General features: G+C 33.6%; 1 protein-coding gene across 1 annotated transcript in view; it reads right to left on the reverse strand.

Annotated features, from left to right (window-relative positions):
- Window positions 1-546: 546 nt before the first annotated feature.
- Window positions 547-19,875, reverse strand: part of Ano5 (anoctamin 5) — a 112,731-nt gene continuing 93,402 nt past the window's right edge. Inside the window, exons 17-21 of the mRNA XM_071616333.1 lie at window positions 17,127-17,257; window positions 14,925-15,130; window positions 13,028-13,206; window positions 11,391-11,496; window positions 547-4,364 (exon numbers count right to left, since the gene is read on the reverse strand). Of these exons, the coding sequence (XP_071472434.1) occupies window positions 4,143-4,364; window positions 11,391-11,496; window positions 13,028-13,206; window positions 14,925-15,130; window positions 17,127-17,257 (844 nt within the window). The 3' untranslated portion in view covers window positions 547-4,142. The remainder of the gene's footprint in view (window positions 4,365-11,390; window positions 11,497-13,027; window positions 13,207-14,924; window positions 15,131-17,126; window positions 17,258-19,875) is intronic.

The raw sequence follows: 19,875 nt of genomic DNA on the forward strand, positions 1-19,875 counted from the left end.
GATTTTAAAAAATCTCCTTTCTCAGTGACTCTGCATCTAGAAATCTGGGATAGGGCCTAGGAAGTCTGCATTTCCAACAAGTAGTAAGTAGTCCAGATACTTCCAATGGAAGTCGTTGGGGACTTCTTTCTGGGAAAAAAATGAGACTGAAAAAAAAAATGGAAAGTATTTCAACACATTATTTTTCCTTGTGGATCTTTCTGTTCATCTTTATCATTTTCCAAAGTAGAAAAACTGAAGAGACAGCGAAATAGGAACTACCACATTCTCCCTTTTTTCTAGACCTTCTAGCTTCTTACTTAAAGGATCTGCTCTCTGTGTGAGTAAAAAATGTATTTCCTGAATGAACCATGATGTATGTGTGCATTTAAATATCTCTAAACAACAACATGAGTCAAAAATCTCTCTTAAAAGCACTCAAACTCAGAAAAACTATATCTGAGTTTTACTTGAAAAATAAATTTAAGATTATGTCAAAAGTTTATTTTAATATCACTTTATTCACTGAGCAAGTTTAAGTCTCTTGAAATTTATGTACATATTACTTAAGAGAAATTTTTTGCATACATGTGTATCCTCTTCCTGAAAAAAGAAAGAGAGAAAACAAAAAGGAGCACTTATTTTCTGGATTAGTCCCAGGGCATACAACCTCACACAAACAGAGAAATCTAGTCAAACATTTTTGGGGACTGGAAGCATGCATCTCACACAAATTAAGCCACACTACATGTTACTTTTGAACATTCTTATCAAATTTTACATAATGCTGGAATAGTTATACTTAAAAATCATTACACAGAAAATTGAACAGTAAAAAATGTGTCTAGAAAAAGAGCAACACAATAGTCACAGGATTCTTCATGGCATACTTCCAGTCCAACCAATGGTCTTCTGGTAAGGCCATTCCTTTATAATCTTCAATTACATAAGAGCTATTCCCTATTCCTGACACAAAACACAGAAGAGACAGGTTCTATTTTCTTGCTTTTTTTGGTACCGAAGATTGAACCCAGGGGCTCTCAACTACCAAGCCACATCCCCAGACCTTTTTGTTATTTTAAACAGGGTCTTGTAAAATTACTTAGGGCCTCACTAAGTTGCTGAGGCTGGCTTTGGACTTGCCATCCTCATACCTCAGTCTCCAGAGCTACTGGGATTTCAGGTGTGTGCCACCATGACCAGCCTGAGAGGTTCTTTTAAAACAATAGATTCCCTTTATGAATGGGCAGTATAAATTCCTCACTCTCAAAGGGAGTAAGTTCCCAGAGATCCATAGCTACTCTCATAGGGCCTGGCATTATTTTGGAACCAACTTTTACTTTTGACACATAATAGTTGTCTCCTTGAAGTTTCTCTAGTTTTTCTCCGACTTTTATAAGATGGCATGGGAGAGAGGTGCTTCTTTCCACCCACAGTGGCCATGCATCTGCACAGTACCTCTCTCTCCTAAAGGAACACAAGCAGGATCCAAAGGAATAAATACTTTCTTCTTCCTCCTCCTTTGCTCTGCTTCTTTTTCCTCATCTTCTCTGGAGAACTTGCTTAATAGTTTGGCTTAAAAGAAGAATGTTAAAGCCAGGAACATCCATGAGATGTAGTAAACTTAAGAGAGCATTTAATTAGGACCCTTCCTTTTTGATAGATTCATCTAAAATAAATATTTTAAAGGATTCTGTTTCTTGTATGCAAATAAAAATTGATGAAGGTAAGAATGACAGAGAACATTTGAAAAGAGTTATGTGTTATTGTTTTCTTTTTTTGGCTGAAACATTTTATTTCACATAAGATCTCAAATGTTCCCTGGAACATTTCTGAAAAGAAAAAGTGACCTCAATTTGATTAAGGGACAAAAACAACTCGAATGCTGAGCACCATGAAGTTATACTTGGTGTTCAGGTGCTCTTAATCCAGCCCTCCAATAAAAACCAATGGATTTGGTTAGATGAAACAAATATTTGAATACATTTGGCTTCTGATTTTCGTTTGCAAACTATGAGGAAAGTGATACCAATATTTAATTTTAAAATCTCTAAAACAAGAAGAAACTTCTCAGTAAGAAATCACAAGGTGAATACAAAGAATATATCAATATATTTTAAAAGGAAAGTACCATTAATCATAAGAATTAATTATCTTAAAAACAATTTCTTCTTTTGCTGGTTTATTCGTATATTCTCTATTAACCCAACACTTGGGTACATTTGTTTTAAAGCTGTAGTGGACAGGTAACTTTATGAGTTAAATTTGTCTTTATCTTACTATCTCGCTCTTCTAAATACTTCAAGCCATAAAAATAAAATAATAAAATTGTATATCCAAGAAATTAAAGTCCATGCTCTTCCTTATTTTCATCAGCACCCAGGAAGGAAACAATATGAACTTGTGTACAATGTTCACTGTAATAATGCAGTTTGATTTGACAAGGTAATAATATTATTGTGTCTGGGGCTTATTTCATGGTAACCCTGACTGGTTTTCTCAAGCATGAAATATATCTCCTCCACATATATAATCATCTTTCAATTATGAGTTCAAGTTACCCAAAAATGTTCATGAAATATGCCCAGTGGATGACAAATTGGTTCTTCCAATACTGGGGTAATGGCCTTACAGTTTTATAGAATGCATAATCCCCAGTTTTAAATGCTTAATATTAATCAGTAGTTAATATTGTTCATCTGTCATATATTTAATATTAGCAATGCTATAAAATTCATTTACATTAGATTAAGAAATACTACTTTAAAAAATCTTGTGATACAGTTTCTTTGTGTGTGATAAACACTATTCCTTTGGAACTGACCTGTAATTTGAAACTAGAGAATCATATGGTATATAATTAGACTGCATCTCTCTTTCTCTCTAGTTGTAACACACAAATATAATACTTTGTTAAACAGAATAAGAGCTAAAATTGTTGTACATGTACACAGGTCTAAATTTGAGAGGAATAATTTGACAAATATTGTTCACTTGACTATCAAGTCCATCACATTATTTTTACTTTGTTGATTTTTCCCTTGGTGTTAAACTTTTTGGTCATTTCTCTAAGATAAGTTTATATTTGATAAATTGTGTCAAATCAACAGCCAATAATATGATCTCTCATGTGTCAAAGGCATAGGAACAAGGCACTGGGCATTGTGTACAGTGATACACCGATATGAAAATGCTGTAAACTTATTAAGAGTTAAAACTCCTTTAAGCAAATAGACCACATTTCATAAATAACTTTACTTAGCTTATACAAATAACTTGTGCTCAAAAAGGCTTCATGATGCAAAACAGGCATTCCAGAAGAAAAGTAATTTAAAAAACTTTAACAATTTTCTATATTGAAGTGAATACATAAATATGCATTCTTTAACTGCTAAGAAAACACAGGTAACTTTCTCCAATACCTTTCACTCACTTGAAGACCTAACAACTTTGTAATGTGGTTTTCCAGATAAGACAATCCACAGTCTAGAAATTATAGTTACCAAAGTATTATCATTAAGTAACCTGTTGTTAGTCTCTGTTGAAACTCAAACATTTAGTCTTTAGAAAAAAAATGAATTCTGCATTTGCCTGGAAGAAGTATCTGGGAGTATGATGGAGTTTAACTTTTATTGGACAATTTCAGGAACAAACTCCTGCTGTGATATTTAACCAATATTCTTTAATATGTGAGTTTTATTATGTCATCTGATTTTGGTGTTTCACTTGCAGATTTTAAAATGGCAGGATTTATGTGACTCAGGAGGTCTCTCTGCTCCCTTTCTTTATGTAACATTTTTCTTGATGGGGAGGAGATATAAGCAACCCAAAAGAAGACCATAAAAATGTGCAGATGCACTGCAAGGAGAAGGGACAGCCCCAGTTCAGTGTTTCATTCTGAACTGCAAAACACCATGATTTCCCATAATCTGATTCTACATGTGCTTTCAACAATCATTTATAGGACCCTAGAAAACAATATCTGGGAAGGGCCCAGAGGATTATGTGAACAATATCACAAAGTTGGCCTCTTATGAAAGTATATAAAATTGAGTTAAAAAAAAAAGGAGTAAAATTGACACATGGCTTTTGGCCTCTGGCCCTAAACCCAGAGAAAAAAATTGGAGTGAGACAGGCAACCAGCTGCTTTTTCATTATGCTGATTAGATTGTTGATTTAGCCAGCTGTACTTTGCTTTCTTCCATCATGACTTGCTTGGAAAATAGATCTGAATTAATTCCCAAGTTCTCTTTTAATTTCTTGAGCTCAAAGTCATGGAGAATCTTGACAGTCATTAACTTTTCCCGTTTGAGTCTCTCCTCAACATCTTTTGGAACATCAGGAATCATCCAGGCCAACAAAAATTTAACCAAGAACACAATGTGCTAGAAAAAATATAAAGGGAAAACAAAGATACTGTTAGAATTGTTAACCATCTGGCGGGAAATCCTTATAAATAATCTCACTCATTCAATGAAATGCATGAAGCTTGAAGTTCTTGGGCTACCAAGAACCCTGTCCTACTATCATCATCCATACACTGGCATTTAACAAGTATATAATTTAAATACATAATTAGAGAAAATTCAATTGAGTTTAATTACTGAATATACATTTTATTTCTATTTCTTCCTGATGAGCTAGTAAAATATTTGTGAAAGAATTAATTTCAAGTATAAAGGAAGCATTTAAACTTGGTGATGTGGTGGTTGAGAGTGGAAACTGAAAAGACACAAACAATTTTGTTTTAGATCTTCAGAAAAGTTCAGGAAAGAAATCATTATATAGGTTGAACTTGAAAACAAGGGTATTAATTAAAGCTGGGAGCACTGATTCAAGCCTGTAATCCCAGCGGATTAGTAGGCTGAGGCAGGAGGATCACCAGTTTAGAACCAACCTCAGCAATTCAGTGAGTTCCTAAATCAACTCAGTGAGAACCTGTCTCTAAATAAAGTATAAAAAGGGCTGGGATTGTGGCTTACTGGTAAAGCACCCTTGGCTTCCATCCTGGTACAAAAAAAAAAAAAAAAAATTAAAAATTTTTGCAAGATGCCAACAGAACATTCAGACCTTCTCTCTCTCTCTCTCTCTCTCTCTCTCTCTCTCCCTCCATACTCCACCCATGCAGCAGCTGAACAGTTCACTTTTACACAAGACAGCTGTGGATTTAGAGACATCAACATAGCCAAGGATGGCATTGTGGTACATACTGAAAACAAAAGTTTATAAAAAGGAAGTGCAGCATAATACACTAAGAGACCCCAGGTTCACTTGCCTTGCTCAGCTCTCAGTACACAGGCAACCATGAAATTCTCCATGAACAAGAAGTTGGAGGATTTTTCCCCATGGGTAAAATAACCCACTGATGAAAGTACAACTGCATTTACCAAAATTTTGTGGTTTTCCAATGAAATTTTTGGTTTACTCCCTTTACACTCTACAGTGAAATCTCTCAAGTGCAATCCAACTGTAGGCTTATAAAGTTTAGAATCACCTTTTAATTGCCTCTTTCTTAAGCATGAGCAAAACTACCAACTAGGTAAGTCTCTAACGTGAAAGAAAAAGAGAAAAATATACAAACAGGAACTAAAAGCAAAAAGGAGCAAAAGAATAGTAGAATAAAAAACAAAGGTATCAATCTATCACATTATAAAAGAGAAAATAAATGGTTATTAGAATTTGAAAATATGAATTATTTACCTGAATAATAAATTAGAAACAGAGAGGTACAACAACAACAGCAAAAAGAAACAATTATTAAGGAAATGATACAAGTAAATGCTCTCAACTTGAGAGGTAAGTATGTTTTCAGATCTAAGTGTCCACAATGACTATGTTGTTAAATAGTGAGGAACTGTTATAAAAAATTACAGAAGTAGGGGTTACTGAGAAAATTTCTAAAGCTTATTGAGCTTCAAAGGAGACCATAAACAAAGAGTAGGAAATAAGAATGGCTTTTAATTTCAAAACAACCCTGAAAGCTGAAAGATGAAGAAAAGTCTTAAAACATTTCAAGAATACATAAAGCTGTTGGAACAATAAGGAACATAACTTTCAATCTTGAATTCTGTAACAAATAATCATTTGGGAACAAAAAGCCTTTTTGGAATATTCAAGATATCAAAAGTTGACCATCCCAAACTGAGAAAGTTACTGGAAGATGTGCTTCAACAAATTAAACTAGCAAACCAAAAAAGATTCCCAATACCATTTACTGGATAGAAAGGTGATCTTAACTTCTGATGAGAAATGTAGAAATAAAAGAGTAATAAATTAATGAAGAACTAAGTGGGGAGGGAAAAATAGAGTATGAAAGAGGGAAAACAAAATTACAGTAAAATCAATGTGTTCAGAATATAATCCATGAAGCAGATGTGACTATTATTTCTAAAGTCACAATTTATAGAACTTGACTATTGTCACTAATCTACAATTTCTTATTCAAAACTCTTTGCATAGGGATGTTGTTTTGCCAGAGGTATGATATCAGAAAAGTGGGTTTAAGAAGCTAAAATATTTGCCTTTGGAGATTAAGATGAGGATGAGGAGAAATGCATGAGAAGGCTCCTTTATGGCCATGTCAAACTATTTCATTTTTAAACTTCCATGTATAACCTTGATGATAATAAAAACAAATTCAAAAGAACCTGAATGGAATTGAATGTCCATGTGTCAGCATTGTTTATTTTGGGATTTTCTGCAGGGTAAAAAGGTGCCAAACTTTGTTTTCCTTCTCCTTTAATGGCCTTCCTTATGATTTGTAGCAATCAAACTTAGGATTTGTAACACGTCAAATACTCCCTCTGTATTGGTTATCTTTTCATGCATGTCTTGTCTCTGTAAATATATTAGATATTCCACAAAAGAGGATCCATAATATAATGAATGGTGAGAGATATGTGAGACTGGAGAGACTGGCTTGCTGGATATTTAAGATCAAGAATTAAAGATTGAATTTAAAACAAAAGGGCCAAGAAAACCATCATCTGTCTCTTGCCCTCTAAGTCCGCCTAAACCCAGGGAATAAGGGAACTTCTCTAAAGAGCTTTGCAAAGGAAAACCAATCAGTGCACTTGCAAGAGTGGAGTCATTGGAGAAGCGAGATATCCCTGATGCTTCCAAGCAAATGGAACTAAAGAGCAAAGAAGCTGCTCTTAAGTTCCTGAAGACTGACTCCCATGAGAACTCAGCTGACTCAACAATAGATCTGAATGAAGTCCATTTGACCAGCTTGATCTTAAACACTTAGCCAAAGCAGTTAAAACAAAACCAAAGTAATTCCTGAGCATATAAAAGAAGAAGCAATAGTTAACTTTAACTTAAGATATACACTTGTGTTAGCCCCTAAGAATAAATAAGACTGGAGGCTACAAAAGACAGATTCTTAGGCAGGAATACCTGATAACTATCAAGAAAAACTGCCAGAGTCAGAAGTTCTTAGTCAGTTTAAGGCCTATAGATTTTCCTAACCTCTACATGGGTAGGCTCAGTGTTTGCTAGTATGATTATCTAGCCTGAAGTACCAAAATAAAAAGATCTTTACTAAATAACAGGTCACACCAGTAAAAAGATATTTTACAAAATCAGATGATGTTAAATAGCTTAACTACACCTTATGGAGATGGACATCTGTGACATTAAAAGTGTGTGTGTACATTCCTGATAACTCTGACAATGTTAAAGATTTATATTCCCAAATAAAGGCCTTGCCCTCTCCAGCCTTGTTAAAGGATAAAGGGACAATTTTATTGACTTCTTTCATCTTCATGATATTCACTGACGTGTTCCAGATGCTGCAACATTTATTTTGCATTAATCTCATTTCAGTACTCATGTCTTTTTGTTTCTCTCTCTCATAGAAGTACCCATCCCCAGATAACTCTATAACCTGTTCCCAACAGCTTCAAGCTGAGAGGGACTGACCTAATTTCTAAAAAGGAAACTCCAAACTGCTTTCCCCACTCCATGTCACCCCGTCTCAGCTCGAAGCCATAAGAGAAGTTGTCGCCCCTTCTCCTTATAGTTGTAAGGAGTTCTTAAAATTAGAGGGGAGAATGAAGCCAGAATTAAAGACGAAGTCAGTATAGACAGATATATCGGGTTGGATGGACAGAATGGAGGCAAATTTCGGTCTGGGAAGTAATGTCCTCACAGTCCTTCCTCAACCCTTATCAAGATAACCTGCTCCTGCTCCAATCTGTTGCTAAGGTAACCTATACCAGGAATGTTCCCTCCCTATAGGGAATTGTAAAAGTTGTTAATTAATGCACCTGGGCCCTCTTCCTGCCCAGATCACTTCACATAGGCCCCTCCAGCCCATCTGCTTCTCACCTTTTTGCCATTCCACTGGAACATCTCCTAGGCCTAGTCACATATGCAGGAAGAAGAGAGAAATAACGAGGAAGAGAGAGGAGAACAAAGGAAAATATAGAGGATTTATAAAAGAGGCAAAACACTCTCACTTCTAGGGATAATAGGACACCAGCTATGGCCCCATTCTCCCTACTGGGAGAAGTCTGTATTACCCCTTTTTAAATAAACCCTGCATCTCTTATTTTTCCAATTGAATTTCATGGTTGCTTTTTCTAGTTCTATAAGGAATGTTAGTGAGATTTTAATAGGAACTGCATTGAATCTGTATAGCACTTTTAGTAGTATGGCCATTTTGACAATGTTAATTCTGCCTATCCAAGAGCATGGGAGATCTTTCCATCTTCTAAGGCCTTCTTCAATTTTCTTTCAATTTCTTTCTTTCTAAGGTCTTCTTCAATTTCTTTTAGTGTTCTGTAGTTTTCCTTGTAGAGGTCCTTCACCTCTTTTGTTAAATTGATTCCCAAGTATTATTATCATTTTTTGAGGGTATTCTGAGGGGTAGTTTTCCTAATTTCTATTTCAGAGGATTCATCACTGATGTATAGAAATGCATTTGATTTAGGGGTATTATGCTATTATGTCCTGCTATTTGCTGAATTCATTTATTAATTCTAGAACATTTCTGGTGGAATTTTTTGGATCCCTTAAGTATGAATCATGTCATCAGCAAATAATGATAGTTTGAGTTCTTCTTTTCCTATTTTCATCCCTTTAATGAGAAGACCCAGAATATCCAAAGCAATCCTTAACAAGAAGAGTGAATTAGGAGGCATCACAATACCAGACCTTAAACTATATTACAAAGCTATAGTGACAAAGTAGCCTGGTATTGGCACCAAAGTAGACATGTAGACCAATGGTACAGAAGAGAAGACACAGAGACAAACCCAAATAAATATAGTTATTTCATATAGACAAAGGTGCCAAAAACATACATTGGAGAAAAGATGGGCTCTTCAACAAATGGTGCTGGGAAAACTGGAAATCCATATGCAGCAAAATGAAGCTAAACCCCTATCTCTCACCATGTACAAAACTCAACTCACAAGTGGATCAAGTACTTAGGAATTAGACCAGAGACCCTATACCTAATGGAAAAAAAAGCAGGCCCAAATCCTCATCATGTTGGATTAGTCTTCCTTAACAAGACTCCTAAAGCATAAGAAATAAAATCAAGAATCAATAAATGGGACGGATTCAAACTAAAAATCTTCTTGTCAGGAAAAAAAAAAATCAGTCAATGAGGTAAAGAGAGAGTCTACTTTTTGGAAGCAAATTTTGGCACATGAGATAGAGCACTAATCTCCAGCATATATAAAGAACTAAAAAAACTTAACACCAGAAAAACAAACAACCCAATCAATAAATGGGCAAAGGAGCTGAACGGACACTTCTCAGGAGAAGATAAACAACCAATCAACAAATACATGAAAAAATATTAAACATCTCTAGTAATTAGAGAAATGCAAATCAAAACTACCCTTATTCCAGTCAGTCAGAATGGCAGTTATCAAGAACATAAGCAACAATAAGTGTTGGTGAGGATGTGGGGAAAAAGACACACTCATACATTGCTGATGGGACTGCAAATTGGTGCAACCAATCTGGAACAATATGGAGATTCCTTAGAAAATTTAAAATGGAACCCAGCTATCCTACTCCTTGATCTATACCCAAAGGACTTAAAAAGAGTATAGTACAGTGATGCAGCCACTTAAATATTATAGCAGCACAATTCAAAATAACTAAACTGTGAGAGCAACCTAGATTCCCTTCAATAGATCAATGGATAAAGAAAATGAGGCATATATATGTAATGAAATATTACTCAGCATTAAAATAGAATCAAATTATGGCATTTGCAGGTAAATGCATGGAGTTGGAGAATATCATGCTTAGTGAAGTAAGCTAATCCCCAAAAACCAGGAGTCGAATGTTTTCTCTGATAAGTGGATGCTAATCCATAATAAGGGAGGGCATGGGATGAGTGGAGGAACTTTGGATGGAACAAAAGGGATGGGGGTAAAGGGAGCATGAGAATAGGAAAGATGGTGAAATGAGATGGATATCATTACCCTAGGTACATTCATGATTACATGAATAGTGTGACTCTACTTCATGAACAACCAGAGAAGTAAAAACTTCTGCTTCATTTCTGTACAATGAATCAAAGAGCTTTCTGCTGTCATGAGTAACTTATTAGAACTAATAAAATAAAGAATAATCTATTGGAAAATAAAATCAAAGAAAATTGACCTTACAATAGCATCACAACCATGAGAAATATACTAATTCATCAATGGGATACAATAAAGAGCATAGAAATAGGCACAGAAAATAAATAAACAAATAAACCCTGCTTTATATGCTTGCCTTGGCATGCTTCTCTAATGTTATACTTCAGTGTGTGAGGCAGCAGAACTTGTCACCCATAACTGGTGGTATCAGAAGCCTACTTCTAAAATTTACTTGATTTACCTTAAATCAACCACCTATTTTGGGAGGGCATCAATTTATTTGTCAAGGTGAATAAGTACAATTTATGAGATTGTTGTGACTTAAAATTGCCTCTGGAAACAGAATATAATAACTAAAATCTATAAAATCAGTGTACCACTTTCGTTCTCTCATCTCAGGGAAATGTGGTGACATTTTTCATTACCTTTTCTGTCACCATGGTCTCTTTGACATGAGTAAGTAAATAGCAGGCAACTCATCTGCATTGAAAACATAAACTGCCTCTTATGACAAGAAATATTTCCTTCAAAATAACTTATTGAGATAAAGCTAATGAGATGTTCATCATTACCCTAGGTGTACATTCATGATTACATGATTACATGAATGGTGTGACTCTACTTCATGCACAATCAATCCTTTTAATTGATTCTTTTTAGTTATATAAAATATTAGAATTCATTTTGAATCAATTATAAAAAAAGAGGTAATTCTAACTTTCTGATGAGCAGGTACCTTTTGAAATAGCTACCTAAAGTGAGAGGAAAGAGTAACTGGAAGGAAAGTTAAGAACAGCTTACTTCCATAACTATAATGAAGGTCATCCTAGCAGCAAGGACATGCCAGAATTGCATATTATGAATGTATTTATCCTTATCTTCAGGAGGGTTTCTATAATCTCTGTACCTGAAAAAATAGAAATAAAAGCAAAAAAATTAAGTATAATTTCAACTATAGAGACTTGGCATGAGCTCTTATTACCCTGTTCATTGACCTCAAAAGTCAGGTCATAGGATGATAAAACAAATACTGTATTTTTTGTTAATATAAAACATTTTCTTGTTTATATAAAACCATGGCTGCATGCTATTTATATGCAGAAGATCTCTAAAGGAAACATACAATTGAAACATCTCTCATGTCCTCAAGACAAACTTCCAGTTACCAAACTCTGCTGTCTCCATTTTTCTCTCTTCCTACTCATCACCACGTAGTTCTATCCCTCTCTCCACCAAAACGGCTTGTATTCTCTTACTAATAAAAGAACAGTTTAATCTTCATTTTGTTTAACCTTTGAAGAATAGGATTTGAGATTGTTGACCATTTCTGTTTTCTTGAAACTGTTTTCTCTTACATGTACTGACACAGCATAAATCATTGTTTCTTACTAAATTTCTGGACTTTTCTTAATGTTCAACTCTGTGAGCTCATTCTCTTCTACAAAAGTCACTAGATACGGGATAACATTTCTTCTGATGCTAGAAAGTGATGAAACAAAAATCAGTGCCCATGTTCTTAAACATTATACTATGATTCCTTGATGTCTAAGTATGGAATATTACATGTTTCTGTCTATTTGCCTTGCAACATTCTTCTCATTCTTTGTTGGAATCCCAAAGGAGGCAGTGTTTTAAGGCTTAAATTAGGTTAAAGTATCTTGGTGTGTATGGGTATCTACCTACCCACCTACCTACCTATCCACCTATCTACATACTATCTTTAAATTCAAATAATATAAAGATCCTCACAGTGTTTGACTTACTGAATGTGGAAAAAAATTCATATCCCATTTCACATTCCCTACACAGAAAATTCCTTAAATGGGAAGACTCTCACATTATTATATTATTTCTTTCTCATTCTACCTTTTTTTCTGAGGACACATAGATAAATTCAAGAAAGTTAAATGCCACATAAATATGATCATGCTGCATGACAGATAGATATTACACATTGAGACTAAGGACATTTGTTGGTGAGCAATAATTTTGAAAATAATACACCAATATTGGGTCTAAGCCACAAAAAAGCTGATTTATAGCGAGGGATTAGTATTCCAAGATTTTATAACTACAAAGTGGCTGAGATGTGACTCAAACCTAAATGCATTTGTCTCCCACCAAGCATGCATGTTCTTTTTGCCCACACTTTGCTCTTCTTACTTTTCTGATTATTTTCTTTTACAGTTCTACTATCCTTAACCAAAATAAGAAACTATCTGATATCAACATGATATTTACCCATAATATATTGTTTTTACACATTCTATTTTCCCAAATTTGAATCAGATAATGTGTGAATTGTAGAATTAGCATGCATTATTTATCAAAGGTTTTTGTTGACTCTAGTAAATCCTTTACATTGTAAGACAAGAAAGAAATGGATAATGTAAGACATACAGTTAAAGGGAAAAATTAAAACCTAGACAAAAAGAAACCTGCAAGTGGTGAACTCTCGTTTTTCCGAAGGTGCAGTGTGGTTTGGAAAATCAGCTATCAGGAATACCGACAGACTGTTATTGACATATCCTTTCAAAGGATGCGTGATATTTGTTGAATAGGCGTAGTAGTACACTAAACGGGGGATGATGTCTGATGTAAACGCGACAATAAAAGCCTGAAGGACAAAGCAAGAGAAAGATAGTGAGCTGTCAATCTCATTTTTCAAATGTACTATCTGTATATTTCTCAGTACCCAAGAGACATGGATGCAAAATGATTAAAACATTATTATAAATCATTCTACTCATATGCCAGTCTTTGGTTTAAAACATGAAATAGCTTATTTATAGTGAAAGATTACTATTCCAAGATTTTACAAACTACAAAGCTGCTGAAATGAGAACTGAACCAAATGTATCTGTCTCCACGAAGCATGAACTTCCCCCCATGCCTTGCTCCTTTTTACTTTTCTGATTGTTTCCTTTCACTACTGTCCTTAACCCAAATTCTCATGATTAGACCAGCTCCATAATCTAGCTGTGTTTGTGTGTGTGTGTGTGTGTTTACAGGAGGCAGATAAGGAGGAAATGGAAAGATAGAAGACCAGATGCTGATTAACCATACTTAATTGCTCAGTACAATTAATCTCAGCATTCAATTTCATGTGGATGTTAGTGTTCAATTCTTTCATGAAGTGTTGGAATTATACAAATAGCATGTTTTCTTTAGAACAGATGAGTCAATTTAAATCCATCTGGCTATGGCATCTTCATTTTTATCAGATTTTTTTAAAAGCCATGGTTATTACTTTTTGGCTACTAATCTATTTAGGTTCTCTATCACTTGTTGAATAAATCTGACATATTTTTATTTTTTAAGAAACTGTTAGTTTCAAATACATTTTTTTAGAATAAATGGCTACATAGCAGTCTCTCATATTTTTTTTCCAGAATTTTGTTTTTTTATTTCTTTCCAACAAAACAGTTCTTGATTTAATTAGCAATTATGTTACTTTTGTTTGTTTTCTAATTTGGTTATTTATGATTTTTTTTACTTATTCTTTTTTTACATATCTTCTACTGATGTGTTTCATAAATTTCCTTTAGTATCTTAGGTCAAATGCTCAGCTCATGTTTTCCAGTTTTCTTTTTTAAAAAATATAAACATGGGGTTACGGTTGTGGCTCAGTGGTAGAGCGCTTGCATAGCATAAGTGAAGAATTGGGTTTGATTCTCAGCATTGCATATAAATAAATGAATAAAATAAAGGTCCACCAAAATCTAAAAAATATTAAAAAATAAATTAAAAAAAACATGTATAGGTATGAAATTTTTCTCTGTCAGTGTGATTTTAATTCATTCCTATATATTTTCCTTTTAATTTTGTTCTGTCTATAATTTCATCATTATTTCCTATTATAAAAGCTTACTTAGAAGAATAAAAATTAAGTGGTTAGATTTTTTTCTTTGATTATGTTAGTATCACCTTCAGTTTTCAAATATATTATGGGTAAATATGCACTGTACAATTTGTACTGTTGAGAATTTAGTTTTCTTCTTAATTTTTCATAAAAGCTCTCTAACCATAAGCAAATGTGTATTCTTCATATCATTATTTATTTTCTAATCTGTCACACACTATGAAACTGTGTCATGGATTGTCATGACATTTTAAAGAGTAATTGTACTTTTTTCTTGTATTTTTAAGAGTTTACATGACATAATTCCTTCCTTTATGACTTAGTGCATGAATGTTTAGGATATTTTATCTTCTTGGCCTACTCTCACAATGAAATCACCCTAACTAAAGACTGAGTTAAGTACCATTCACATGTCCCCATTCCTATGAAAACAAAATAGGACACAGTCACCCAACCAAAGTAGGTCCACTTACATTAGTTGCAACAGAAACAACGGCCATTCCATAAAGTATGTCTTGCCAAACACCTATGCTATGAGCTTTGGCAGCTACAGGTCTCCTATACTGAGTAGTAAGTTTCCAGGCATCCACTCGGATCTCTATGATGTTATTCAGAAGGGCAAGAAGAGGGGCCAAAGGAAAAGAGGCCACAAATAGTGTGACAAATCCAAATTGGATAACTGTAGAGATTAAAAAAGAACCATTAACTCATGAAGAAGAAAAGAGAGGAACACATTTTCAAACTCCTGCCTCTTCTTTCATTTGAAGAGATCTATATCAGTAAAACAAACCAGGCCTCTTTCCATCTGCCTATTGCATCCTCCACATAGAAGACAGAATGACTTATCTGTTAGAACTGGAAAGAACTTAGATGCATACCTCAGATATTTTCTTGCTTTTTTTGGAGATCTGCTTGTCTGAAGAAATAATCTATTCTTTGTCTTTATTTTATTTCGGTATGGGGGACAAACTCAGGGATGCTTTGCCACTATGCCATATCCCCAGATCTTTTAATTAATTAATTTTAATTTTTTTTAAATTTTGAGAAAGGGTCCCACTAAGTTGCTTAGGGCCTCACTAAGTTGCCGAGGTTGGTTTCGAACTTGCAATTCTCCTACCTCTGACTCCCAAGTTGCTGGGATCATAAGCGTGTACCATCGCGACTGGCGTTCTTTGCCTTTTATTTTATGGTAAGTTTAGGTTTATGCTAATCTTCAAATTTGTATTCGCATATAAATTTGTGTTGGGATAATTGAGTTTTTTTTTTTGTCTTGTTATCCTATGTACATTTTGAGATGAATGACATATGGATGCTTCTAATACCCACACCCACCCACACATACCCCTTATATGTAGGCAAAGAAATAACAAAATTTCTGGAATAAGGTATCTGCTAAAGCCCTGATCTTATGTATTACCTTGGTTATCTTTCTGAGTTTTACTCTCTCCCCTCATTAAGACTTAGCAGGGGAACTATACCTTTGCAAGTGGGCTTCTCTTCTTATTTTTGCTCTTTTGATTCTAGCAATGCTGGAACCCATGCAGCTGACAGCCTGAACTTTTCTTCACATGAATGAAGAAAATATAATGAGAAATACAGAAATGACTTTCCATTTAAAGAAAAAAGAAAGAATCTTCCACCAGTTTTCTATTTTAAAATTAGTCCTGAATGTTTCTGTATTTCATCTTTTTTTCATAATAATGAATCAGGTGTGTTATTAAGTGAATACATATGGACTCTCTCTTCTCCTGCTATCTTTACTGACTTAATAGAAAATTAAGAGAAAACATTTGGTTGAAGCAGTATGAATTTTCCAGGTTCAAATCTCAGATCTTTACCTAGAATATTTGTGATTCACAGAAAATTAATTAGGCTAAGTTTCAGTATTCTCAAAAGTAAAATGTCAAATAATGACTAGTCAGCACAATTATTTTAAGATTAGAGATAATGAATGGAAGTTTCCAGAACAAATTAACTCTCAATGGGTCTCAATAAAGAGTAGGTGATTGAGGTCATCTCCTGCATTGCTCCATGATTTTATGAGCCTTGGAAATCAATGAAAAAAAGTTGTCATCTATAATTCCACCAGAAAAGGATAGTCACTTGGGTGAAATACTCTAAGCAGATTATAGAGCAGTCCCCAGCACTAACTTTCCTAACATATCTCAACATTTCTTTTCTGTCCAACCCTTGAATATTTTATGCATTTATTATGTTCAGATTGTATCTATCCTGCAAAACCGCTTTTACATTCTTCTCAGTCTGATATTAAGGATATACATTAAATGCATGTAAAACTCTGGAAATGTTTTACAACTTATTTTCTCTCTGAGCTTTCACTAAGGCAAACAAGGAAAAAATAGCCACTGAAGTAATTTGAGAAGGGTGTTAATCTGTGATTCTGACTTAATTTGTTTCAACAATATTAACATTCAATTGTCAGGAAAAATATCTCTAAGATTCATTTGTTTTGGAAATAAACTTTAATTTATGTTCTGTTTAGTGAGACAGAGAAATGGTGAATTAACTTATCCATTTTTATCCACCCATCTTTTCACCCTCCATCCAATGATACTGAACATCTACTAAGTACAAGACAGAAAAAAAATATTAAGATCTGAAAAACCACTCATTTTATTCAAGCCAACTCTTTCAGAATGGTGGATGGAAATTACCTGTTTCTAAGTATTCATAGAATAACCCCAGTTGTCCAAAAGTTTCAAGGTCATGATCCTGCTCCCAGCGACTGTACAATTTCTCAGAGTTGGTCCGAGCTTTTCGGCGTCTCCACCAATTAAAAACCAAGCTGTTGGAAGTGACAGAAGTAAATACATGAAAGAGAGCTAAAAAGGAAGAGGTCAGAGAGTTAGTGTGCTGAATCTGGAAAATGGCAGTAAGGTTAAATAACTGAAAGCTACAGAACAAGAAGTTTATAACTAAATTTTAAATCAAAATCTATTATTCTTTTCACCACAAATGTGGAGGTCAAGATTTCCTCATTGGAGTGATTAAGAAAACAAGACCACTCTGAAACTGATCATGGAAATATATTTGCTCAGATACAGGTTTGTTGATGAGCATGTGAAGAAGATCGCCACTAGAACCATTTAATAAACTTTATATTATCACAATATTCAGAAGGACATTCAAGGAAATGAAAAATAGAGATTGTTTATGAAGGAAAATATAAAGACTTTTATAGATGCAATAGTACTATAAAACTTTAACCAAATAAATTCCATACTATATAAAAATGTATTGTGATAATGTTCAATGTTTTGGATAACAAATGCTTTTTTTTTTAAGTAACATATCTATGAAATAGACCATATTGACAGATTTAAGTACAAAAATATAAAATCATCTCAACTGGTGCAAAAATGTATTTGATATAGTTCAAACATCTATTAAAAACTACTTAGAGGTTTTAATAGATGTTTGAAATATATAACAAAAAACTTATCTGATCAAAAGTATCTAACAAAGTCCTGAGGCAAACATCATTCTTAACAGTGAAAAAAATGAGAATTGCTCCCTTTAGAATCAAGAAGAAAATAAGATTATGCAGGATTATATTTAAGATTCTAATGTAGATCTGAGCCAGTAAAATAAGATGTGGGAAAAGTGAAAGAGAAAGCTGTGATTAACAATGACATGACTATCAGCATAGAAAAACGATATGAAGTTAGACAAAAATTATTAAAAGAGGTAATAAGGTTTATCAATATGTTTCATTCCTATATACCCAAAACAGAGGGCAAAATATAAGTTTTAAGAAGATATCATTTACAATAGCAACTAAAATTAAAAGTACCTAGAAATGGATTTGACAAAAGATTTAAAAACCTTTATGCACAAGTTTAAAATCTGCATCTGAATTCATTAAAGTACAAAATAAATCTCTGTGAATAAGAAGACTTGCTTCATAAAATGTCAATTATTTATATTGAAATAATTGAGATGAAATTTCTATAAAACATCCAAAACATGTTCCATGTGAAATCTAACAATATATTTTTTAAGCTTTATAGAGATAGACAAAAAGATCAAGGATAGTTAATACAGTTCTATAGATAAGGACTAATTTGGTAAAACCTTCCCCTTCAGATATCAAGACCAATTATAAACATATATTAATTAAAAGACTATAGTATTAATGCACGAGTAATCAAATTTTGGAACAGAATGGTGACCTAGAAATAGTTTTGCACTTTGTGTATTACAAAAATGGTATTGTAGATTATGGAGTATAGGAAAGAGGAGTCTCTTAGTAAGAAATAATATAACAATTTACATATACATGTATGTAATTTATATATACAAATATATACATAAAAAATTAGATTTTCACCTCATATCAAACATAAAAAATGTTTCCACATATTAAGAATTTGAAAGTAAAAAAACAATAATGTTAAAATATACTTTAAAATTTAGAAGAATTATGTAAGAGCATTTTTTAAATCTTGGGTTAGGGAAGAATTTTTTAAACAAGATGTCAAAAATGTTAACATAGAAAAGACTGATAAATTCTACTATAGGCCTTGAGTATCCCTTATCTGAAATGTGTGGGACCAGAAGTATTTCTGGATTTTGGAATATTTACTTGTACATAGTGAGGTGTCTTGGGGATTGGATCCAAGTGAAAACATGAAATTCAAATATGTTTGATATATACATAAAATACATAGCCTGATGGTGATTTTATGTACTCTCTTAAGTAATTTTTGCATGACATAAATCAGAAGATCATAGATCAGAAGAATACTTTATCACTACAAATCTAAAAAACCTTACGTGTCTTTTCTAAATTTCTACAAACAGCCTGCTGAATGTTCTTCAATTTTTAGTTAATTATGATAGAATTTTGCTTGTTTCCTGATCTGCATGCCACAAAGTAGCCTGTATCCACTGTGATGTTGAAGGTTAATTTCTTTCAATACACAATACAGATCTTAAATGTTAGCTTTTTGCAGATTTTTTCTTCTTTTCATTAATTCTCTAAATCCCCTTCAGCAACCTATTGAATGTCTGTCTGTCTGTATCTCTGTTTATCCAGGTCATTCCAGCACCATACTTGTCTGTAAAGATATTCTGCACTTACACTGCTGACCATTTTCTCCAACAGCTTAACTTTCTGTGCCATAGATAAATTTAAGTGCTTTCTTTTTTTCTTAACACTATTACCAATGGTAGAACCTGCAATCCTCTGAAATTTCCAAGAGTATCTTCACACCACAGGACAAAGAATAAGCAAAAAATGTGGTGTGAATAATGCATATACACTTTGGCCCCAAGTAAAGTATCATGGAGAAACTGTTGTTGGGGCATCTGATCTGTGCTTTTATTAGCATTTGTGAGTGTGCTTGTGTAGGGAAATCTGGGAATGTGTGGAAAAGATATGTTGCAGCTGAAAGGGGCTGG

This window comes from Marmota flaviventris, chromosome 9 (assembly GCF_047511675.1).
Source record: "Marmota flaviventris isolate mMarFla1 chromosome 9, mMarFla1.hap1, whole genome shotgun sequence".
Taxonomy (NCBI): Eukaryota; Metazoa; Chordata; class Mammalia; order Rodentia; family Sciuridae; genus Marmota; species Marmota flaviventris.